General features: G+C 42.3%; 9 protein-coding genes across 9 annotated transcripts; 4 read left to right on the forward strand and 5 right to left on the reverse strand.

Moving 5' to 3' along the window:
• Window positions 1-13: 13 nt before the first annotated feature.
• Window positions 14-3,437, reverse strand: FA14DRAFT_72426 (uncharacterized protein). The gene has a single exon (XM_025502775.1). It carries the CDS (start codon window positions 3,309-3,311, stop codon window positions 135-137), a length of 3,177 nt encoding a protein of 1,058 aa, XP_025354744.1. The 5' UTR covers window positions 3,312-3,437; the 3' UTR covers window positions 14-134.
• A 508-nt stretch (window positions 3,438-3,945) lies between these two features.
• On the reverse strand, window positions 3,946-5,355 carry FA14DRAFT_157098 (uncharacterized protein; the record flags this gene model as incomplete). The annotated part of the gene is made up of 1 exon (XM_025497876.1): window positions 3,946-5,355. The coding sequence occupies one exon, from the start codon at window positions 5,353-5,355 to the stop codon at window positions 3,946-3,948; it is 1,410 nt and encodes a 469-aa protein (XP_025354745.1).
• Window positions 5,356-8,761: 3,406 nt separating this feature from the next.
• Window positions 8,762-10,033, forward strand: FA14DRAFT_124349 (glycoside hydrolase/deacetylase; the record flags this gene model as incomplete). Its single annotated transcript, XM_025496637.1, has 1 exon — window positions 8,762-10,033. The coding sequence occupies one exon, from the start codon at window positions 8,762-8,764 to the stop codon at window positions 10,031-10,033; it is 1,272 nt and encodes a 423-aa protein (XP_025354746.1).
• Window positions 10,034-10,525: 492 nt separating this feature from the next.
• FA14DRAFT_181065 (uncharacterized protein) lies at window positions 10,526-10,855 on the reverse strand (the record flags this gene model as incomplete). The annotated part of the gene is made up of 3 exons (XM_025501061.1): window positions 10,526-10,582; window positions 10,654-10,757; window positions 10,813-10,855. 3 exons carry the CDS (start codon window positions 10,853-10,855, stop codon window positions 10,526-10,528), a joined length of 204 nt encoding a protein of 67 aa, XP_025354747.1.
• A 990-nt stretch (window positions 10,856-11,845) lies between these two features.
• Window positions 11,846-12,955, reverse strand: FA14DRAFT_161825 (putative SOD2-superoxide dismutase precursor, mitochondrial; the record flags this gene model as incomplete). Its single annotated transcript, XM_025499309.1, has 1 exon — window positions 11,846-12,955. A coding segment is annotated over one exon (700 nt), but the record flags the coding sequence as incomplete, so codon positions are not given.
• A 248-nt stretch (window positions 12,956-13,203) lies between these two features.
• On the forward strand, window positions 13,204-14,369 carry FA14DRAFT_191493 (uncharacterized protein). The gene has a single exon (XM_025501869.1). It carries the CDS (start codon window positions 13,244-13,246, stop codon window positions 14,321-14,323), a length of 1,080 nt encoding a protein of 359 aa, XP_025354749.1. The 5' UTR covers window positions 13,204-13,243; the 3' UTR covers window positions 14,324-14,369.
• An 88-nt stretch (window positions 14,370-14,457) lies between these two features.
• FA14DRAFT_161826 (nagb/rpia/CoA transferase-like protein) lies at window positions 14,458-15,769 on the forward strand. Its single transcript, XM_025499310.1, has 2 exons — window positions 14,458-15,303; window positions 15,373-15,769. Exons 1-2 carry the CDS (start codon window positions 14,519-14,521, stop codon window positions 15,677-15,679), a joined length of 1,092 nt encoding a protein of 363 aa, XP_025354750.1. The 5' UTR covers window positions 14,458-14,518; the 3' UTR covers window positions 15,680-15,769.
• Window positions 15,770-16,042: 273 nt separating this feature from the next.
• FA14DRAFT_161827 (uncharacterized protein) lies at window positions 16,043-17,454 on the forward strand. Its single transcript, XM_025499311.1, has 2 exons — window positions 16,043-16,532; window positions 16,948-17,454. The coding sequence occupies exons 1-2, from the start codon at window positions 16,098-16,100 to the stop codon at window positions 17,194-17,196; spliced, it is 684 nt and encodes a 227-aa protein (XP_025354751.1). The 5' UTR covers window positions 16,043-16,097; the 3' UTR covers window positions 17,197-17,454.
• A 1,653-nt stretch (window positions 17,455-19,107) lies between these two features.
• FA14DRAFT_181070 (uncharacterized protein) lies at window positions 19,108-19,438 on the reverse strand (the record flags this gene model as incomplete). The annotated part of the gene is made up of 2 exons (XM_025501062.1): window positions 19,108-19,338; window positions 19,397-19,438. The coding sequence occupies 2 exons, from the start codon at window positions 19,436-19,438 to the stop codon at window positions 19,108-19,110; spliced, it is 273 nt and encodes a 90-aa protein (XP_025354752.1).
• Window positions 19,439-20,434: the final 996 nt, after the last annotated feature.

Here is a 20,434-nt window from a genome sequence, read left to right on the forward strand (position 1 = left end):
GTTCAATCTGTATTTTTAGTGTACAATAATGTAATTTCTGAACATATGTATATAGTTGATCTAATAACAATCATCAACACTGACATAGTAATCACCTTACTAAGCCGCTATGTCAAAGCATGCAAAAAGTGTGATCACAGATCAAACGCTGAGCTTTTCCATCCATTGTCACGATCCTGTTTGCGCAATTCATCTTTTGTGAAAAGATCTCCAGTGACTGCTGCTAATGCATCTTGTGCATTGTGCAATCCTTCTCTAGCATTTTGTGTGACAGCTCTGGGTACATCCAACAAATCACGATCTTCGTCATCAATTGTTTGTGATTCTTGGCGATCTCCTTGTAAGGCCTTCTTTGCTTCTTCGTGAACATATTTTCCTCTTTGTCCGACTTCTTCTGCCGTGCGTTTAGGGTTGGCAATCGCTTCGCGTACACGCATTCGTTGCGTCTTTGGACCATGTTGACGTTCATCAAGAATCATTCCAGAAGGTTTCACGCCAATTGCGATACTATAATCACCATCTTCATCATGATAAACCATTCCAGTCGGTCGTATTTCCATCTTTTTGTCAGGTTTTGGTTGATCTTTCACAGTTGCAGCTTCTTCTTGATCCTCTCTTTGTTTTTGGATTTCTTCTTCTTCTTTTTCTCGCTCTTCCTTTTGACGTTGCAGTTCTTCTTCTTTTTCTCGTTCGATGCGCGATTTGGATTTGCCTGCTTCGTTGTTCAGTACGACCGCCACATAATCAGACACTCCGGCATGTGCATCCGAAAGCGAAGGTAGAGTTTCATGGCCTGCTCTTCGAGCTTCTTGGCATAGCTTCCGATGGCGGACAAGCTTAGAACGAAGATGAATATCATATGCACGCTGATCTGCCAAAACAAAGCCATTTCGAATTTGAGCAGAAATGATCCTTCGCAGTACAGTCTTGATGATTGGTCTTGACGTGTAACGTAGCAAGGTATTGATGAGCCAATGACGAGAATTTCTCAGATTCAGGTCAAACGAATCATCTATTTCCACTTGGCAATCATTGATGTCAAAGAATGATGTTCTAACAGACTTTTCTTCAATTTCAGCCTGCTCTTCTGAACTTTGATATTGTTTAATGATACCATCCAGTTGATTTGGTTGTTTGTTCTGCGATGAAGACCAAGGTGGCCACCAAGAAGAAGATGATTGTTTCCGTAAATCTTGACCTGCATCCCGCAAATCCAGAGTGATACCAACACCTTTACGCTTGAATCCAACATCGAGTAGAGCACTTTCTGTATAAGCAAGCCAAGAAGCAGGACCGCGACAAAGACACCAATTGCTTTGTGATCTGCCAAAGGAACAACAAGCAAAACAGGCCGTATCCGAGGGTGCAGTATAGCGTTCTTGTACGTAAAAGGATACATCCGAAACGGCAAGTTTTAGACCACCAATAAAGACACGGAAGTCAGTATCGACATGCGTCTCGTCTGGTTGCCAGACCCAATCTGTCTTTGTGGTGAGCCGAAGGGTATCGGGAACGAGTTGCAGGGAGGATATATGAACATCATCAACGACAGCATCCAGATTTTCCGACGTGAATTCAACTCTTGGTAATGGAATGTTTCCCAAAATTTGACCCAGGGAAGGAAGAAGTGATTTGATCAAAGTGGAAAATGCGAACCGGGCTTGATCTTTGGCATCTTTGATACCATTAACGAATACCGTCTTTGACATTGAAACGATATGGCTCACTCGAGCACGTAGCTTACGCATCATTGCGTCAGAACGGAGGCCAGCTTGAAATTCAGCCCAGGCAATTTGAAGGTCTTCATACGAACGTACGATTGCTGGTCTAGTATTGAGCAGAACGTGCAATTCATCAAAGAGTGACTTGATTTGGGCTTGAATCGATTCTTCGTTACTGCTATCTGTCGGTCGTATAGTATTGGCAACTATATCTAATGCTTGATTGACCCATTGTCGGAGTTCAGAATCACTCTGTGCCTGTTCCTTGACAATCCGAGCTTTCTCCAAAACGGAATCTAAGCTTTTCCCGCCCGCCAATCCTTCCAGAACTTCTTTTGCCGCTTGCAACGTGGCAGTAGCGTGATAAGAGAGGTGAGTAGATACCTCTGTCTCCAGATGAACAGATTCAATCTTTGTTGCAATTCCTTCCCTGACCTGATCAACGCCATTCGCCGCTACATCACCAATTGATCCTTCTTTTTCGATGTTGACTTGTAGATCATCGCGTACCTCTTGAGCAATACTCATGTACTTTCTCATTAACCCAACAATTTTCTCAGTCGCACTTCTGAATGTATCATCTTCTCTCACTTCGGTTAATAGTCTAGCAATCCGTTTGGAAAATTCATCTTCCCATGTTGCAGCCTTTTCCTCTTCTTCCGATCTTCTTTGCTTTCCTTTTCTTCCTGGTTGTGGCTCGTTGACTATTGCTTCTACCGCGTCTGCCGCTTTCCCACCTGCATCTTGAACAGCTTCTTTGGGGTATAAAAAGTCTTTCTCCGTCTTTTCAGAACCGACTTTACTCGTCTCTAATGCTTCTTCCACTTCAAACGCTCTTGCTCCAACATCATTCGCAATTCCCGCCAGCGTTCCACTGATGGATCCGACAATATCTGAAGGTATCCTCAAAAATTCATCACTGCTCAAAATCATCGAAAGGATCTTTGTGATAGATTTGAATCCTTGTACAGCATCCGTTTGAACTTGCTTTGCTGCATCTTTGATCGCTTCGGTGGCTTCACGCGCATCTGTTGTAAGATCACTTTCCATTTCAACTTCGACCGGTTTCTCAACTAATGCTTGACCTAAATGCCAAATCAATCGTTGCCATTGTTCATTCTCGTTGCCTCGTGCTCCTTGTTGTGAACCATTCTCCGTATCGTTGGATTTTGGAATCTTTCCATCCCGATCATTTTCATTACCATACAACCATCCAGCCGAAATTCTACAAAGCGTTGCACATTCTTTCAAAAGTGCAGCAAGCGTAATGATAGTTTCATTTGACAATGCCGCACGTTCATCATCTCTTTCGTTTGTGGTAGAGTTCTTTTTGCTTTCTGCCGGGATGACTGATCCACTTAACGTTTCAAAAAATGCAGCAGATGAATGCAAGAGCGCATAAAGCTGTGCATTATCGGGTAAATGACCTGATCGTAATGCGATCAATGCTCGTATCAATGGTGAGATTTGAGATTCTTCTTTGATTTGGATCGGTTTTGATTGTCTTGTTTCGCTTGGTCCTTGTCGCTGTTGCTGCTGCTGCTTTTGTTGCTTAAGCAATGGCTCTCTTTCTGAACTGCTCTCTGCCATCGTGATGGCTTCTCAGTCTTGATACAGATCACCCTTTCTTGGACATAATGCTAAGGATGAATTGATGATCAATAGGTAAAAGTGTTGTGTTAATATATGCACGATTCTCAGCTTTAATGATCGTAGGGTTAAATGCATGCATGCAATTAACACACTGAGGATGTGCTCTTAGACTGATAGCTGCGTACTCCACATTTACTCACTCAACGGTCAGCTCAGCCCCTGATACATTATCAATCGTTAGAATCTTATAAATTCTTGATCGTTATCAAATAAAAAGAGAGAGAAAATACATAAAAATCGTCATGTAACAAATATGAAACAAAGAAAAAAAAAACCAAAACCGTGCTATATATGTGAAATGTGATGAGGTATTTATGTGCATGAAATGGGTAACTTGTGTGCATAACGAAAATTTTGTTTGAACCAACCAGATAAAAAAATGATGATAAAGATGGGCCATTGTGCGATTGAACATTGCAAAGGCCCATCATTGTTGTGCATTGAAAATGCAGCTAATGTAGATCCAAGAGATTGTTTGAATTTGAGGGGGGGGTATTTGCTTGCCGTGACTTTTGAAAATTGTTGAAATAAATGCTGAAAATATGAAGGAAGATTGAATTGTGTGAATCACTCAAATCGCAACTGATTCGGTTTCAAACGCAACCCGAGCTTCTCTTGCTACTTCGCGTAAAACCGCTCTACCAAAACAAACAAGCATCGGGAAGGGTGAAGAAACGTCCATTGGCCAACACCATCCATTCGTGCTTGAGGCTGCCAAGCCAGGTTCACTCGCCGAATCGGAACATGGATCCAACCTCGTAGCCAATTGTGCTTGATCGGATGATGCCCATAACGGGCTTTGCATACTCTTTTCACAAAACCGTGCCAAAGCAGGACAATGTTGTTGAAGAACAGTCATGTTCAAAACACTTTGACGTGCTTGTGCATGTAATCGATTCGATCTTTCTTGATCTCCAACAACTTTTTGCATTAAACCAGACAATTCAACCATTTCTTCTTTCGACGTCGGATCAATCGATGAGGATGCTTTGCCAAGTCTATGCGTCAACATTCTCATCTCATGTCCGGCAATGTGTCGTAAAACGCTTGATTCCAGCAATCGACACAAGCCTGCAAGAACAGTCGCCTTGTTCTTCTCATGACGAAGATAAACATACTTCAACAACCCGAACAAACTGTTCCAATTTTCCGTTATACATGTCCCTCTGCCTTGATCATCGCACCAAAATCCATAAACGTAGAACAGCAATGCATCCGTTTGTTCCAATCCGGCAATCGAAGCTTCATTGATGGGCGAAGTATAATTCGTAGATGATTCTCGTAATCTTCTATCTCCTCTATGTTTCAATTCTCTTCCTCTATGACGGTATGCAGCAGCAGTATCGATATATTGTTCTTTACTCCATTCTCGCACCCGAGGCAACGATAAAGGCTCAAAGCTTGACAACAAAGATGATGAGCTTGACTCATTCATCGTTCGTGACATTCGTCTTGGTCTTTGTGCTTCAGGTGATGATTCACTCGGTCTATCTTCCGCTTTCCTCTTTTGACTTAAAGACGCTCTATGCGGAGAAAATGATGCTTCACGGGCGACTTGTTTACCCTTTAAGCCTACACTGGACGGAGGCGAAGGAATATCTGGCTTGACAGTTGGCGATCCAGTCACTTTCGATAGAATCTTTAAGCGGTCCTGCATTTGTGCAATAGTCATATAGCGTGTCTCTTTTGCACGGTCTTGTTGTTTAGTTTGGTAACCTGTTGTTGCAGAGTTATACTTTTGCACAGATTGTATCGGTTGCTTTGATGATAAAAGTGCTGCGTTCTTTGCTGAATGTGTCAAATCTTTTGCTAATGTTGCTCCATTCAATAACAAATCAGGGGGCGTTCGAACGCTACTTGAAGTTGAAGTTGCAGAAGATGAAGGACTTGGTTGATTGAACGTGCTGGAAACATAGCTTGATGAAGAGCTGCTATGTTGTGATCTTGGATATTTGTAATTGTTCCTTCTATCGTCATACATATATCCCGAAGAGGGCATATGATTCGAAGATGAGAACATACTCATAAGCAAGCCAAGAGCCTATGATGAAGTGTTGGTGGAAGGATAATAGAAAGCAGCTCGATTATTACTGCAAAGAGTAGTACCCTTTCTTGCTATCCAGCTTCGCTTCCGGTTGACCCGGATTATTGTTCTTGATTGCAATACGAATTCGTAGGCGTGAGGCGGAGCACTTGAGCTGCTGTGCGAATGCAGTTCACACACTTTATTCTTCTTGGATTCTCTTCCGAATTGAACTTAACAGAGCCACATAAGTTATCACAACTTGCGAGTTTTGGTTGTGTTTGATCTGTTTGGATTGGCTGTACACCGAGGTTGGTTGAAAGGTTGGATATGCTTTTGTATTACTGAACCTAGTCGGAGATTGAATTAGCTGACAATCAGATCGAAAGCGTATTTTTCTCTAGAAAGTTATGAATTGTGTTGGAGCTCCGTTATCTTTCTCGATGCGGCCTTTCTCTTGTCGAATTGTGATCCAAAGTGAAGACCGCTTGAAGAAGTGTTTTGACTTTTGAGAAAGTGGAAGCGGGCTGCCACTCCTGCTTTATATTAGTAAAATATACCCCTTGTATCCGAAAATACCAAAAAGAAGAAGAACTCTCTTGAAGCTGAATATAATAACTTTGATGATGGTAATGATACTAAGAATGATTGTTGGATCTCATAAAGAGACAATAACCATCAAATTGGACAAAATGTTATTTTGCCCTTGTGGTAGAGTGATGCCGTGCCGGAAGACGAGGTCATAAGCGTGTATGTACGGGCACAAGTGTGTGTTTTTGTATCACTAATTAATACGCATCAACTTCCTGGGGCTGAGCTGCATTGCCTTGCCTTGCCTGCCTGCACTGCATTGCACACACATGCGCACAAGGAACGACAAAAGTGTGTTGTGTGCCTCTTTATTTCGCAATTTCCAGAAATGCACATTAGCTCTGTCTCGCATGTTCCTAACTTGCATCCGATTGTGCGTTTATCGAGGAGATAAAAAATGTGATAATAAGAGAGATAACATCGAATACAAACAAGAACAAATTATTACTTAATTCTTAAAATTTATATGACTTATTATAAGTGATTCTGATAGCATAAATCCTCACTCAAAGATCAACAATAGCCACATCTTAAGATGGTTTGGTAAGTGTGTTGATAACGAATGATTATTGTTTTTAAGCTAGGCGCCGAAGATCGGAAATGTATGTACATGCTACGTAGACGGACGTTTAAAGCGCGGGACACAAGGAACCACGGGAGTTGAAAATTTGGGCGCGGCGGCTTGGTAGGTAGACAATATCACACACACTTACAAAGATTAAATTACCTTTTTAGGGCGGGCGCAGGGCACAACAGCCATTAATCATCGGTTTTGGTTGCCTATTTAAGCAAAAGGCTTCTATTTTCTTCGGGCTTTTAAAATCTTAAATAAACGTGCGACCCGGATGTGATTGAATGTGTGTGACTTCAAAAAGAAAAAAAAAGAGGCGCAATGTCATGTATGGCGTCAAAGTTTGCAATTCGAGATCGCCCAATCCATTTTTATTTGTGATTGGATTGACAGAATGATGATCATATGACAAATTAGTTCACAAAAAGCTCCTGTCTCTCAAAGGGTTTATTTTTACCTCATTGATGCTCCTGATTGGAAAGGAGTGAAATGCTCTGCACATATTACAATCTATTGACCAATATCCAAATTTAAGGTTCAAACTTACAGTACATGTACGCACGCTCGATCACCCAACTTTCAACTCCGTGTCTCATTAAGCGCGTCTGTTCAGTGCATTTTCAGATCGTCTCCGTTTTGTACGCGTGACTTAAGGGCGAGAGGAACAACCCCTCGGATATTTTATGATCTCAGGGCGGACGTACCGATTCCCTAATTCCTGTCATTGGAAAAGCGACAGATGACATAAGCCGAAGAGGCGCGTTCAATAATCGAGAAAAAATGTCATTTTCGGCCGAGAGAAAAAAAACTTCATCTAATGATGGGTGACAGGAATGAGTTCTTGTTGCTAAACGTCCTATTTAGCGGATCGAATCGTATATCATGCCAGACACAGGGGACGGACCGACATTTCCAGAAGTTCTTTCTCATATCCAGTTCCAACTATTTCATTCATACAGTGCAGATGTCCACTATAATTGGGACTAAAAGCGAATGACAGATGCTAAAAGATCGCGTAATTTTTAGGAGAAAGCAAAAACACTCTTACAATGCATTGATCGCGTTTGCCAAGAAAGAAGTTGTCAATTTAGCGTGATTTCATTCAATTTTTCACTATTTATATCGTGTGTCCAGTAGAAAAAAGGGGACAAGGCGCGAACCCAGTAAAGGAAAAGAGTGACCCCATGCTTTTTTCAACTCCTTTTCCATTTCTTGCATATTCAGGCTTTTACTTAGTTTCTTGGCAATGCACCTCCCTTTCCCCCTCGTTCGAAAAAGCAAAGATATACTTCGCAAACAGATCTCAATACCTCTATAACTTGAAATTTTCTGATTGTTTGCATATGTGTTGTTGCATGAATCATTTGGCATGACGAAAGCAGATTAACCGTTGTAAAGGTATGCATTAAGGCGGACGATCTCCTTAATTTATGATTTATTTTTACCTATTGCAAACCTCCCTTAGGGATATTTCATCCGGTAAAGATTAAGGAGAAAGGGGCGGAATTGCGCCTTCTTCTGTTTTTTCTAGTCAAAAAAATGCACACTTTTTGTTCGATTGATGCAGGCTGTATAACGGTCATCCGAAGGTCTTGGTATGCAGTTATCCTTTTATCGGGCGGACTTACCCCTTCATTACCACTCATAGCCGTGAAGTAATGAAAAAGAGTGCGTCGATAGGGTTGTGTCGCGTTATGTGCTTTGCGGACGTATTCCTATTCAAACGCAAGACCGCGCAAGACCGAAAGATGAAACGTCATTTCAATCTTTATTCTCCTGTCTTCATCACCACAACACACACCCAAACCCCCCTTTTAATAAGACGTACACTTGTTTGATACATCGTGTACAGACCTAAAATCTCATCGATCAAGGTCGGCAATCTCTCCTTTCTTCACTGTCCTTTTCATTCCCACGACAAAATCAAACTTGAGCCTCTTCTCTTTTTAACGCTCGTCTGACATTCATTAACCTACATCAACAACCCAAACACTCCGACAAACAACAACAATAATCATAATGAAATTCTTGCCTCTACTTGCAACAGCCTTTGTGGCAGCAGAAGCCGTTAGCGCTTCCATGGCAGCAAAGCCACATCACGCCTTATTTGCTCGTCATGAACGTCGTACGCCCGTTGAACTTTACACAGGTGAAGATCCTCAATTGGAATTGGCAAAACGTAATCGTGCTGAATTAGCATCAATGCCAAAGCAAGCACGTCGTTCTCATTTTGATCATTTGGAAATCAATGATCTTGCACCAACCGATTTAACAAAACGTCAAGCATCTACCACCTCACCCGGTACAGGTACTCCTTATCCTCCTGCAGGCTCTGATTCACCTGCTGCAAGCACTCTACCAAAGTCATGGGTAGACAAATACAACGCTGTCAAAGCAGCTGGCTTGATTCCAGACATTCCAGTAAGCAAGGAAAATGCTCAAGGTACAGTTGATTACCCCCAGGGAACCGATATGTCCAAAGTATGTTCATGGACCGACCAAAAGTGCTTCAACGGTGATATCTATCAAGCTCCCGATAATGCCGTTGCTTTCGGTATCGATGACGGACCAACACCAAACGGTACATCACATTACATTGACGTTTTCAAGACACAAAACATTACTGCCACTCACTTTTTGATTGGTAGTGCAATCGTTTGGAACCAAGCTCAATTAAAGTTGATCGCAAACGCAACACCAAAACAAAATTTGGCTATTCACACATGGTCCCACACCCTACAAACAACAAAGACTGACTTGGAAATTGTTGGTGAACTAGGATGGACTGCACAAATCATCTATGACATCACAGGATACATCCCTAACCAAGCCCGTATGCCTGAAGGTGATGTTGATAACCGTGTACGTGCAATTGCCAAGTACGTCTTTGGTATGCAATCAGTCATGTGGACCCATGATGCAGATGATTGGTGCTTGCGTCAAGGAAACGGTACCGCAACGGAGGTTCAAAGCTGTGTTCAAAGTGCACCCAATTTGAAGACCGTTACTGCTAATGAAGTTGCTTGGGCAACACCAAAGACCAACAACACCGGTTGGATCACATTGAACCACGAAACAACCGATCAAGCAGCCAAAGCATTCGACAGTATGGTTCAAGCCACCCACCAAGCCGGATGGAACATCGAAGGTGCCGTGCCAAATTTGCAAGGATTACCATGGTACAACAATGCATACGGACCAAACGATCCACCGACCAAGCAAGATAACATTTTGCCAACAAAAGATTTCATCAATGTTACTGACCCAACTGCACCAAAAGGTAGCGCAAATGCACCTAAATTGGGCAATTGGGCCAAAGTTGCTGCAACACAAAATCCATCAGTTGGCTCGCAAGCATCAGGTGGCAGTAGTGGATCATCATCAAGCAAAACCAGTGGAGCTATGGAAGTTACCGTTAACACAGCATTCGTTAGTATGGCAGTTTTGAGCATTGCAATTGCCTTGTCCGCTTGATTTCACGTTCAAAAAAATGATGATGACAAATTGGGTTTTTCTTTAAATATCCAAAAGAACATTTGCCTTTTTTCTCTTCTTTTCTCTTCTTCTTTTATTGCGTCGCTGTTTTTTTGTTGACACAGTTTTTTTTTTCTTTCAATTACAATCATGATTTTTTGTTTTGTTTGTTTTGAAACATAGAATATTGCTCATGTTTTGTACTCATACTTCTTTTCTTCTCTTCCCCAAATATACTATCTTCCGCACACCCTCAGCATACATATTTACAATTCATAATCGCACATCCTCATTCCATCTTGCAAGCAACCTGTGTGTCTGTGTGAGTCAGCGAGAAGACAAAGTAGATGAATCATGGGATTTTGGTTCAAAGACACACTCAGATCTGTGCCCTCGTTCAATTGAAGTATTGGCGCACGGTTCTGGCTGCCATCGATCAGATTTACGGTCGGTACGATTACAAGATCATCATCAAAAGGCGACAAACGTCTGTCAAATGGCCTGTCGATTAGAAGTAGCCTCTCTATGCCGTAGCTCTTTGATGGCGATCTGTAGGAAAGAAGGAAAAGGTCAGTATGCTTTTACGATCACACTGCTTCATTTTCCAATAACGAACGCACTGCTATGGCTTTTGGATCTTCACCCGTTTGAATCAGATCTATGCATATCCGTAATTGTTCTCTTGATAATCCGGTTTGCATCAATTGACTCAATTCGTGCAGTACTGTTATGCTGGGTTGATTAGTCAGGTGTCTAACACAAACATCAATCATACTCACGTTCCATTGACTGCTGTTGACCACTCTCGGATGCCCTCTCCATGATGATGATAAGATGTTCTGTGATGGCGTTTATCAGGCAAAAGGGGGAGGAGGGGAAAGTGTGCTTAAAGCGCTTGTGTAGGCAGGCACACACACACGCATCAGTCGCGTCACGCTATACGCGTGCAAAGAACAACACTTTCTCGTATGAACTTGATTCTCTTCTCTTCTCACCTCGAGCACGATTCCCATTCCATCTCGACATATACTTTCGAATCTTTATAGCAAAGTATTGCTTGGCTTCTTTGTCGATCTTGCAACGATGGCTACCACATCCCTTCGGAAAGCATAGTCGCATCCATCAATGTGCCTCTGGATACGTTGAAAAGGTTGGATCAGTCATGTATGCACTTTCATCATCAGACTCAAGCGATTCGGACACGGCACCTTCCATGTGCTTTTCTGATAGGCGGGCGAAGAGAGTTCTGGGAACGAATACACGAAGTCAAATGTGTCTTGGACGTCCCAAGGAATTTGGAGGGATGTGATAAAAAAGCGTCCCTCAGTTCTTTCATTCGATTCATATCCCTGATCTTGTATACGGATGTACTTCCTGCAAGACAGAGGATATGAACGATCCTAACCCTACCAAAACTCTTCATTTTTTGGGACTAATCTCCCAATGACAACTCACAACCCAATGCTCTTATCATGATTCTATTTCGCGATGGAATTCTTTTGATATAAAGAAAGAGCCGACGCGGCATTTGACTTTTGTATCTTGGTCCCCTCTTTTCGAACATCCGCTTGTTGGCTTGTCTGATGCATGTCGATTTTCATCGGTGAAAGATGCATCACGACAAAAAATGATCAATAGCAACTTTTGACAGGTATTGTCAGCCACTGATGGATGGGCTGTATTTTCAAAGGTGAGTGCGGTGTCAATCGGCATGGACAATGGAAGCTGATTCGGAAGTGGAAGAGATTGCTTTGCGAATGCTTGCTCCGCTGCATGAACGGCGACTTGAGCGATGGTAAGAACAGCAAATGGGCTGGAGCTATTACACTATTCTGCTAAAGTATGCTGCAATCCTTGCTAATCTCAATTTTTGCACACAAATGCCTCTTCCTTCGGCTTGAGCAGCATGATCCCATATGGCGGTCTAGGACGGGAACTTGTTCTCATCATGTTAGAGTCATGTGCTCGATTGGCTCGTCGATGAGCGGAGACGTTTGATGGCATTGGAGATCTGAAACGCGGATTGACATATCATGGTGGATAGTGAATCTATTAGCATCTACCAAATCTGTTCCTACCAAAATGCTCTTTTTACGGGTAATGTCTTCTCAACTCTGTTGGAAGCAACCCAACAAAATTTTTTTTTACTTTTTTCATAGCAACATCTTTTTTTTGCATTATCAATTTCTACATTATTTTTACTTCAATTGTGATTTATCAAATCAAGCTTTTGCTTGTTTCAAACGATCTTCAGCAGTCTTGAAGTTGATCACGTCCCAAATTGCCTTAAAGTAATCAGCCTTGACGTTTTGGTATTGAAGGTAGAAAGCATGTTCCCAAGCATCAACGCCGATCAAAGGAACGTGAGACAAGAGTGGGTCTTGGTTAGCGGTTGTGACGATGTCCAATTTACCCGAAGTTGGGTTGTAACCTAACCATCCCCAACCTGAACCTTGAATAGCAGCAATTTGAGCGTTGAATTTTGTCTTTAATTGATCCAATCCGCCAAAGTCACGATCGATAGCTTCTTTTAGAGGACCACTTGATGGTAATTCACCACCACCCGAATTTTTAGGAGCCAAATTTTGCCAGAACAAAGTATGGTTCACATGACCACCTCCGTTAAAGTTTAAAGCCTTTTGAACGGCAATCGAAGCTTTGACGTCATTCTTCTTGATTGCTTCTTGTAATTGTTCTTCGGCTGTGTTTAAACCATTAACGTATGTTTGATGATGCTTTTTATGGTGCAATTCCATAATTTGACCACTGATAGCAGGTTCCAATGCTCCATAATCGTATGGAAGATCGGGAAGGGTGTGCTTGCTACGAATGGCAGAAAGACTACCGGTAGTAGCGGAAGCCAAAGAACGACGGCTTGTAGGAGCTACTGCGCGAGTTAAAGCGGTACGGAATACTGTCATGATTGTTGTGTGTGTGTGATGTTAAGATGATGGTTTGAAATGAAAAAGAGAATCTATCATCTTTCACCATCCTTCCCAATAATATACACAATAGCACGCGCCAAGTGGAGTTTAGAGAGCGCTGCTGCGCTTGAACCGGGCAATGTATTGGCTCTGTTGATGTGCCGGAAAAAATGAAATTGTGAACAAAATCGCACTGGCCATTTGCAAGGGCAATCTTAGGCCCGAATTGTCCTACTGCTCGATCACCACCTTCAATTCGCATATACCCAATGATCGAAGCAGGAAGATGACATTCACAGATTCACGTGAAGAGCCATTATTGGACAAATCATGGCAACGAGTAGTCTCTTTTGATGAAGCAGGACCATCTTCCCGCAAGCAAGATGACGTGATGGATTTGGACGGAGATGACAGTGAAGGGGGAGATTGGGAATACGAAGAAGAAGAGGAACTGGTAACCTTAGATCTAGGACCTGATTCAAAAAGACTTGTTCAAATGTCACAACAATATTCAATAGCAGGACTCGAAACTGAGACACCCTACATGCAATTGGGTAACCTAATGTTCAAAGGTACATGGGATAAATTGATTGGAACTGAAATCATACTGAAGGATGAAGTTGACCTTTCAAGATCACAAGCAGAACAACACAAACTGTGGCCTCTACCTGCTACGGAAACGGATAGAAAGATTGGTCGTGCACCCAGTACAACTCGAAGGAGAATCTTGTTCAAACAGGCTGTCAATATGGCTGCAAGGGAAGCTGCACTCGTTCCACCTGATGATCAAGTCTCACAGCCCGCTCTTTGGAGACAAGCACCAACGTTGAAAGAATCTAAGACTGGATTGATAACAGATAAGGGCTGGGTCTGGGTACGTGGAAGAGGATGGATGAGAAAAGAAGATACTATTCTACTTCCATCAAAGGATTGTGATGAGATGAATGCTCGTCCCGCTCCTTCAAGTCAAGGAAAAGCTGCAGAAAAGGTAGCTGAAGAAGACGAACAAGAAGAAGAAGAGGCAGAAGACAAGAATGAAGAGGAAGACGAAGAAGGATCAAATGAAGAGGATGATCAAGCAAACGAAACCACAACGATCAAACAAGAGGATGAAACATTAGCTCCGGGAGATCAAACAGAAGAGCAAGCCAGTACTTCAAAGAAGAGAGGTCCTTATAAGTCAAGACAAAAGATGACACCAGAAGAGAAAGCTCGATATGCTTTGTTGAGAAGTTTCAGAGCTGTGAAAAAGAGAAGAGAAGGCCAGGTTGATGTGGATGAAGAGGATGCTGAAATAGGTGATGAGACAAATTTCACTAATGCAGCTGACGGGGAGGATGACGATGAAGAAGAAGAGGATGAGTAGATCGAATGTATAATATTGTTCATTATTGTAATCATATCAACTGTACACAATTTAAGATCATAACAGGACAGGCTACGCGGTATAACAAGGTTCACTTTAGCGTACGCGGATAAATTTAAGATTTTGCAGATGCAGTCTATTTCTTCTCGTCCTACAACACCATCTCTCCGATTCACTCATCACAAGACGAGCAACATGGCGATAGCATCTAGCTCAGCATCTCCGTTGCATGGATCGAGTGATTCAGCCACATCAGCCAGGCAACCTCTAGCAAACCTGAATGGGTACGACATCGTTGCTTCTTACCATTCTCAATTAGCATCATCGTTCTCGCTACCTCCTCCGATTGCTTCGATCTTTGCATTATGCGATTTGATCACTCAAGTACCCAGCAATACCACATCCGAACTAATCACCCTCTTACGATCACATTCAGATCGATTGAAACAATCTCTGCCCAATCCAATACCCGCAACGGCCGGATTGGATTTATTTGCCAGGTTGGTAATTACGATGAATTGGGACGCTTCTGCAGATTTTGCCGTTCAAAAGAAAAAATTAGTTGATCTAGCAAGAGAATTTGCCGAAAAAACAGTACCAAGTTGTCGTGATAAAATTACAGAATTGGCAATGCCTTTTATTCGTGATAAATCAATCATTTTGACACATTCCTACTCGAGAGTGGTAATGCAAATTTTGTTGGCTGCTCAAGCACGTGGATTGGATATCAATGTCTATGTCACAGAATCAAGACCGGGTGGATTGGGAATCAAGACGTACAATGAATTAACCCAGGCTGGCATACCTACCACTGTGTTATGTGATTCAGCAGCTGCTTTCGTAGGAGAGAAAGTCGACTTTGTTTTAGTGGGTGCGGAAGGTGTTTGTGAAAGTGGTGGTATCTTGAATGCGGTGGGTACTTTGGGATTGGCTTTGGTTGCCAAGTATTACGGCAAGCCATTTTACGCAGCAGCAGAGAGGTGAGTGACCATATCAGCATTGATTCAAGATTGCATTTTACTAAAATCCTTTTCCTTTTCTTATATCAGTTTCAAATTCTTGCGGATATTCCCGCTATCGCAATTCGATCTTCCTTCTTCCCGACCTACTCTCACATTCCCTGATCAAGAAGAATTAATAAATGCAGATTCACAAAAGCAATCAACACCCACGATCGATAAGCAAAGCACAGCCACCAATGCCAAGCTCATGACATCAGCCATGGAAGAAAAGAATCCACAAATTGATTATACAAAGCCTGATTTGATTACATTTATCTTTTCGGATGTTGGATCTTTACGACCATCAGGAGTAGGGGATGCTTTGTTAGCTGTTTATGGTGGAAATGCTGACTAAGACCACTGTTCAATGTGTTTCAATGTATCAATACATCATTGGCTTGCCTTTAACAGCGAACGTGTGGTTGAATGAATGAATGAATGCTGATTAGGTGCAGACACTCCACACGTAGTAAGCATATACAGTTGTACTCAGCGCGTAAATGCAGGGCCCAGACGCCTACCCTATTGGTTCGTGCACTTTGACCCTGAAAGTTGCATTGCATTCTCATCATGGAATCATCATCAAAGGGGCAGACAGACAGACAGACAGCATTAAAACATAGGTATATAGTCAATCAATCGAGTTACTTAATTATCTGCCAGATCAACTCCTACAGTCTATATATTCCATCCGCATTCATTCTTACACACTCACTACCATCATCTTCTCATAACTTCATCACAAACACTTTCTCAAACTCTCTTTCGCAATCATGGAAGCTCAACGTGTCGGTCTTGACATGTTCAAGGGCTTACTTTCGCCCGACGTTCGTAGTGCTCATTTGTTGGTATTTGGTGCCGCTTTTGGTTCTCAAGCATTTTTGACTTTTGTTGGCGCTCCAATCATGTATAGCGAATTACCTCGTCAACAATTTGGCAATTTGATGAAGAAACTCTTCCCAACCTATTTCTCTTACAATGGTTTAGCAGCTGCTTTCTTGGTTGGCTCTTTGGCTTGGGACAATGCCGTTGTACGCAAACATCCTTTTGATATCTTTGATGCAACTGTTTATCAAGCTTTCACTTTGGCTACAGTCGCTGCTGCTAATTTGATCAATGCTTTAGCAATCGGCCCTGCAAGTTATAAATTACAAGATGAACGTCACCGTCAAGAAGCTGCTGAAGGCAAATCATACGATGACGCAGGTGTGAGTATGAATAGTATTATGATGGTAGTGGAGGCGGTATTGCCCGGCACAATTCCAGTCGCGGGGTTAATCTCGCTCTGTGATTGGGAAAAGCAGTCACGTGTGCATGCCCATGTCTTCATTCGGCGTTTGAGGGGGGCGCGCGCGCATGCATACGGGACTGAGTGGATACCGCCCTGCATATCATTCAACGGCCTGCCTGCATGATACCCAGTATTACTGACACAAACACATTTCCTTTCCTTTTCTTTTTTTTCCACCATCATATACCCTTCTACCTCTCGCCACCATTGCCTCTCTCCTTTCATTCTCATCCCGTTGATATCGTCAACACAATGGATGCTGAATATCGGATGACGCTTTGATCTTCGCCGCCACCCAACTCACCGCATGGATGCATCCACACATCCAACAGGTCTCCGACAAGATGCAAAAGCTCAACAAAGAGTTCGCTGGTCTTCACTCAATCAGCACTCTTCTCAACATTGCATCCATCGGTGGATTGGGTTTCCATGCATTGGTACGTAGCAGTTTTGTTGATCTTGTTCTGGTTTGGGTTCTCGTCTTTTTCTTTTCGCTATTGCCTATCGTCGCCAGAGCTGATATGCTCGAAACAGTCATCAATGATGTCATTTTGACGGTGGATTCTCCAAAAATTTGGTGATGAGCACCGGAAGGATTTGGAGATCATCGTACAACAGATGTTGGCAATCGTTTTGCCTCATCATTTGGAGATTTGCATCATCGAGTTGGGATGTGTTATGGGTTATTTTTGGTGTGTGGTATTATGGTTATTTGAGTGTAGACACGACGGGCTTTGAAAGCTGGCGAGTGTCGCGTTTGGATGGATGATGCTGTGCTTCTTATGGTAACGATACACAAGGATGTGTTTTAGGCGGATTTGGTCAGCTACGAGAAAAAAGAATACGATATTTGGATTGGATTTATGGTACGTTTAAAAACGTTTACCTTGCTAGACCTTAATAGGCTAGCACCCCGTGACGGATCTTTCGACGTCAGCCAAAAGGTCATACCTTTATGGAAGGGTTTTTATTTGGACGATTCACGACTGCAATTCTAGAGGGATATGCGTTAAACACAGTAACTTTAACCGATAAACGAATGCAATAAAGGACCGATTTCCATGGTCAATGCACATGTGAGTTCGGAGTCGATGCAGGTGGGCAAGCTGAAACGCAACCCGGTATAGCCTGCGAATATCGTACAGAAGACCACATGGTGTACACCATCGTAAGAAAACAAGAATTATTCGATAGACGTATAAACGTGGATAGCCTTCGATCGTTGAAACTTTCAGAATAGAAAGAAGCGTAAAACAAGATTTATTCGAATAATTTTTTTCTTTGCGAGATACGGTATTCGACCTTTTTCTTCAACTCCTTTCGTCTAGCCCAATGCATTAAGGGCAATCGTCAATCATCGATGTACACAACCTTTCACCACCTCACTTTTGTCTTTCTTTGTCGCCATCGCCACTCGCTCCCCCTCTTTTCGTATATGGATTTCGCGCGTGATCAAGAGTGCGTAAAGTGGCTTGGTTTAAGCGGTTACGAACAAAAGAAAGGATGCAAAAGATCGATCATAGACTAAGTCTTTAAACGAAGTGCGATTACGGAAGAAAAGAAAAAAAAAAAACAACTACTGTATACACGGCGCCCCACAAGGATTGGCGTTCGGAAGACCAGGTGTGAAAATTTGGGCTGATCAAACAACGTAAAAGGATTCCCGGGAAAGATTTTATGGCTTGCTAGGTTTTTAAGCGATGTGATTTTGTTTTTCATGGTTCTCTTTGATTTTTTTGATGGCTCTCGATGATGCAATTTTCTCTTCTTGATGGGCAAAGCAATTCCACATCTGTCTACGAAAAGGCCTACTTTTCTTTTTGGTGTTTGAATGACTTTTGCATGCACTTGGCCTTGTTGCCATGCTGCAATCAGTTTACCACCAGTGCTGATGATGACTTGCTTTCAGCATATCTCTTTTCTTGATGACGAATAGCAATAGCGAAGAAAAGAAAGACAGCGAACCTACTGACCATCGGGAAATTTGACGAGACTGACACGTACACCTCTCCTTTTTCATCTTTACAGTGGCTTGCCAAGCGTGGTCTCCCATGGAGCTCCCTCTCCCGAATGGCTTAATCTGCTCTCGAATGAGATCATGTTCAAGTTCAAATGAATGTTGTAGTGCAAATGTTCTTGTATGACATACCTTTTTCAAACTTAATTCAAATTTTTATTTCCAAATTGCATGAATGATGATCAAATTGTGTGATCGATAAATTACATTTAACGCTGCAGCAACTTTTTTCTCAAATGAGATCGGGTTCAAGTTCAAATGAATGTTGTAGTGCAAATGTTTTTGTATGACCAGATTAGACAAAGATTACAAAAGCTCTATAGCAATAAACTGCCTGCAGGTTATTGTAGGATGATTTGGTAAGGTTTGAATAGAAAGCAATAGCTTTAAATGTGTGTCGATCACGTATGACTATAAGAATGGATCTTCGTACTTTGAACGGGTTTAATCGATAGGTACACACCTACAAGGTCTTTCATAAACATTTACAAGGATTTGTATTACACCTATCGCAAGCAGGTAATTCGCTTGTGTGGGCAATAAGACCGGGAACACTTCCACCTTTACCATGGTTATGTACAACAGTACTTGGCTTACCAATAGCGCTTTTCGTAGAAGCTTGACGTGAATGAGAGTCATTCACTTTCAGACCACCTGTCGTTGGCACAGGTGCTTGTAAGGACATTTGGACCAATAAAAGTAAGGTCTAATCAGAATGAAACAGTCAGTAATGCTTTCGATTCAAACATGTTGGATTGACATACCATCACGATCGTAGGGATGACAGTGAATGAAAGCGACTTCATGATTCTCGGGCTTTGAATGGTTTGAATATATGTTATAGAGGAAGGGGGAGATGTAAGTAGTATGATCGCCTTCTTTTACACTTTTTAATTAAATGATCATATCGAGCAGGAATGAATGAGCACTACGTCATTTGTGGCTTTACTCTATACACACACAAATACGCTGCTTCATATTAGATAGTGTCAGTTTTGACGGGTTGTCAACATGCATTGTGTAACATGACCGAAAGGGCGCCGAGTTGGTGAGGTGAAACACCTAAAGTTTAAACAGAAAGTATCGCCTCGTAAAGTATATGATGAACAAAGTGTAGATTGAATTGTTCAGACTGAGTAAAAGATATGTCATTCCTTCAGCATCTTAGTTCCGTCAAAACTGTCAACATGCATAATATACCATGGCCGAAAGGGCGCCGAGTTTGTGAGGTGTAACGCCTAGCTTTTAAATAGAAAGTGTCGCTCCGTGAACTATAAATGACGGAATAAAAGAAGATATTATTCGCCTTCAGCTTGCCCTTATATAATGGCGGTCGAAGGTAGTGTCTAATAAAAAAAGCATAACATATATAGCACATCAAAGAAGTATTTATCTTCTCGCACAGCCAGACGTGATCACAAATGCAGTGGCAGTGTTTAGGCTCGCCAGCTCTCGCATTGTTTCGTACCGTACATATCTACGGCTTTGCATACGGGGCACAATGCCTTGCCCTCGATCTTTGATTATGTGGCTTTTGCTTCGAAGTTTGGCACTGTTTTCCGCATTTACGATCTACTTTTGCCCCGCTTACATACCTTTTTTCTAATTTAAATTCAACCTTACTTTCAATTGCATTAATGATGATGAAGTTGAGTGATAGATAAAGTACATCTAATGCTGCAGCAACTTTTTAACCCTTCCCTCCTCCCTCCCTTCCCTCCTCCCTTCCTCCCTTCCTCCCTTCCTCCCTTCCTCCCTTCCTCCCTTCCTCCCTTCCTCCCTTCCTCCCTTCCTCCCTTCCT

This window comes from Meira miltonrushii, assembly GCF_003144205.1.
Source record: "Meira miltonrushii strain MCA 3882 unplaced genomic scaffold FA14scaffold_3, whole genome shotgun sequence".
NCBI lineage: Eukaryota > Fungi > Basidiomycota > Exobasidiomycetes > Exobasidiales > Brachybasidiaceae > Meira > Meira miltonrushii.

Coding starts and splice junctions, on each gene's coding strand:
- FA14DRAFT_161826 (XM_025499310.1), top strand. CDS start 14,519: ATGGCGATAGCATCTAGCTCAGCATCTCCGTTGCATGGATCGAGTGAT. Junction 15,304..15,372: donor TTTTACGCAGCAGCAGAGAG/GTGAGTGACCAT, acceptor TTCTTATATCAG/TTTCAAATTCTTGCGGATAT.
- FA14DRAFT_161827 (XM_025499311.1), top strand. CDS start 16,098: ATGGAAGCTCAACGTGTCGGTCTTGACATGTTCAAGGGCTTACTTTCG. Junction 16,533..16,947: donor AATCATACGATGACGCAGGT/GTGAGTATGAAT, acceptor CACATCCAACAG/GTCTCCGACAAGATGCAAAA.
- FA14DRAFT_191493 (XM_025501869.1), top strand. CDS start 13,244: ATGACATTCACAGATTCACGTGAAGAGCCATTATTGGACAAATCATGG.
- FA14DRAFT_72426 (XM_025502775.1), bottom strand. CDS start 3,311: ATGGCAGAGAGCAGTTCAGAAAGAGAGCCATTGCTTAAGCAACAAAAG.